The 2,247-nt window shown below is 39.7% G+C and overlaps 1 protein-coding gene across 1 annotated transcript; it reads right to left on the bottom strand.

Moving 5' to 3' along the window:
- Positions 1 to 1,091: 1,091 nt before the first annotated feature.
- LOC136587374 (olfactory receptor 11L1-like) lies at positions 1,092 to 2,033 on the bottom strand. Its single transcript, XM_066585945.1, has one exon. It carries the CDS (start codon positions 2,031 to 2,033, stop codon positions 1,092 to 1,094), a length of 942 nt encoding a protein of 313 aa, XP_066442042.1.
- Positions 2,034 to 2,247: the final 214 nt, after the last annotated feature.

Genomic DNA, 2,247 nt, shown 5'->3' with positions numbered 1-2,247 from the left:
GCTTTTTATGCGCTCGTCTGATAAATTATAGAACAGAAATCGCAGATCGCACCTATATGCGATCTGCGATTCCTGTTCTCTTCTCTATATGCGCTCAATGGGGCCAGCGGCAGCAGCGCCGACCCCATTGAGAACATATAGAAGAGTAATCATTCTTCTCTGCCACAGCTGTAACAGCTGTGGCAGAGAAGAACGATGTTAGCCCATTGAATTAAATGGAGTCGGCTGTATTGCTGGCTCCATTGAATTCAATGGGCTAACATCGTTCTTCTCTGCCACAGCTGTTACTGCTGCGGCAGAGAAAAACGATCTTTATGCTGACAGTGCGGGGGGGGGGCCCACTCTTGCCGCTATTGTGGCTTAATAGTGGGACCTGGGAACTTGAGATCCAGCCCAACATGTAGCCCCTCGCCTGCCCTATCCGTTGCTGTGTCGTTCCCATCACTTTCTTGAATTGCCCCGATTTTCACAAATGAAAACCTTAGCGAGCATCGGCGATATACAAAAATGCTCGGGTCGCCCATTGACTTCAATGGGGTTCATTACTCGAAACGAACCCTCGAGCATCGTGAAAATTTCCTCCCGAGTAACGAGCACCCGAGCATTTTGGTGCTCGCTCATCTCTAGTTGTCAGTCTTTTTATTTAAATAAATAGTATTATCCACTTCTGGGAAAATGGCCTGGACTTCCACTGATTGCCAGTGTGAGACACCAATGTGTGATAAAGAAAGACTTTGTCTGGGGGGGTCTCCGTGAAGGAAAACTTACACACATGCTAAAAAGGAAGAAAAATATGTTTATCTAATGGAAAGAGGGGGGGGGGGGATATCTAAGGAAGAATATAATGCAATCTGCAGAAACTGTAAGCAAGTCTCAGAAAAGATAAAACTAATAATGAATTGGCTACATCGATGGTGCCATCAGCAAAGATCTGGAATTTCTAGACCAAAGATCTGGTTAATCACACAGGACAATCAAACGCCCATCATTGTATGATGAAAATATTATAATACAGCACCATAGTATTTGATGATCATAACTGTATTTTATTTCAATAGCATGACTTTTTTAAAGGCATAAAAATATTGGCGCTAACTAAAGGTTCTCATGATGAGCCAGAAACTTTTTTTAAATGTTGTCTTTATGTCTTCATTTCGAAGACTGTATATTATAGGGTTAAGTAAAGGAGTAAATACTGTAGGCAGTAAGGAAACAATCTTATTAATATACATTGAATGTTCTTTAGATGGAATCATGTATTTACCTATTAGTGTCCCATAAAATGTCCCCACAACAATAAGATGAGAACTGCAGGTAGAAAAAGTTTTCTGTTTGCCAGTTGTAGACGGTATTTTAATTATGGTGTGGAAGATATACACATAGCTTACAATGACAAAAACACACGGAAGGATAAATAGTGGCATACTATATAGAAATGCTTCCAGTTCTATAAGAGAAGTGTCTGAGCAAGAAAGCTTCTGAAGAGGAGAGAGGGCACAGTAGAAATGGTCAATGGTATTGTTATGGCAAAAATTAAAATTTGATATAGGAAAGATTGCTGTAAGATTAAGAGTAGAACCCAGCAACCATGGCCATAGTGAAAGAAAGATCTGACACTTTAACTCCATGATACTAGAGTATCGTAAAGGGTTGCAGATGGCCAAGTATCGATCATAGGACATCACTGAAAGAAGAAAACATTCGGTAACAATTGCACCGCTGTAGAAGTATAATTGGGTGATGCAGCCAATAAAAGTAATCTTTTTCCCTCTGGATAGAATGGTGCCAAGCATGTTGGGAACAATATTTGTAGACATCATAAGGTCAGAAAAGGAAAGATGGCAAAGGAAGTAATACATGGGGGATTGTAGCTGGACATTGGTGGACACCAGGATAATGATAAGAAGGTTTCCCAAAACTGTAGAAAGAAAGATGATCAAGAAAAGAATGAAGAACACAATACGGAAGCTGTGAAGGTTTCCGAAACCCAATAGAATGAATTCCATCACTCTTGTTTGGTTCATTGTAAACATACTGAGTTATCAGACTTTTAAAATCTAGAACATAAGATTGATATTCAATGTAAATACAGTGAAGACAGTAGATGAGGTGGACTGAAAAATGTGAATTATAATATATTCAGTGGCCACTTTTTAATGTACATAATTTTAGTGCAAAAGGTGTGCTACTGGACTGGAGATGCACAGGCTATTGGCGATACATAAACCCATTGTTATGTTGAGGGAA

This window comes from Eleutherodactylus coqui, chromosome 13, assembly GCF_035609145.1.
Source record: "Eleutherodactylus coqui strain aEleCoq1 chromosome 13, aEleCoq1.hap1, whole genome shotgun sequence".
Classification (NCBI taxonomy): Eukaryota; Metazoa; Chordata; class Amphibia; order Anura; family Eleutherodactylidae; genus Eleutherodactylus; species Eleutherodactylus coqui.
Note: the sequence above shows the minus strand (reverse complement) of the source record. Positions and strands in the feature narration are given on the sequence as shown.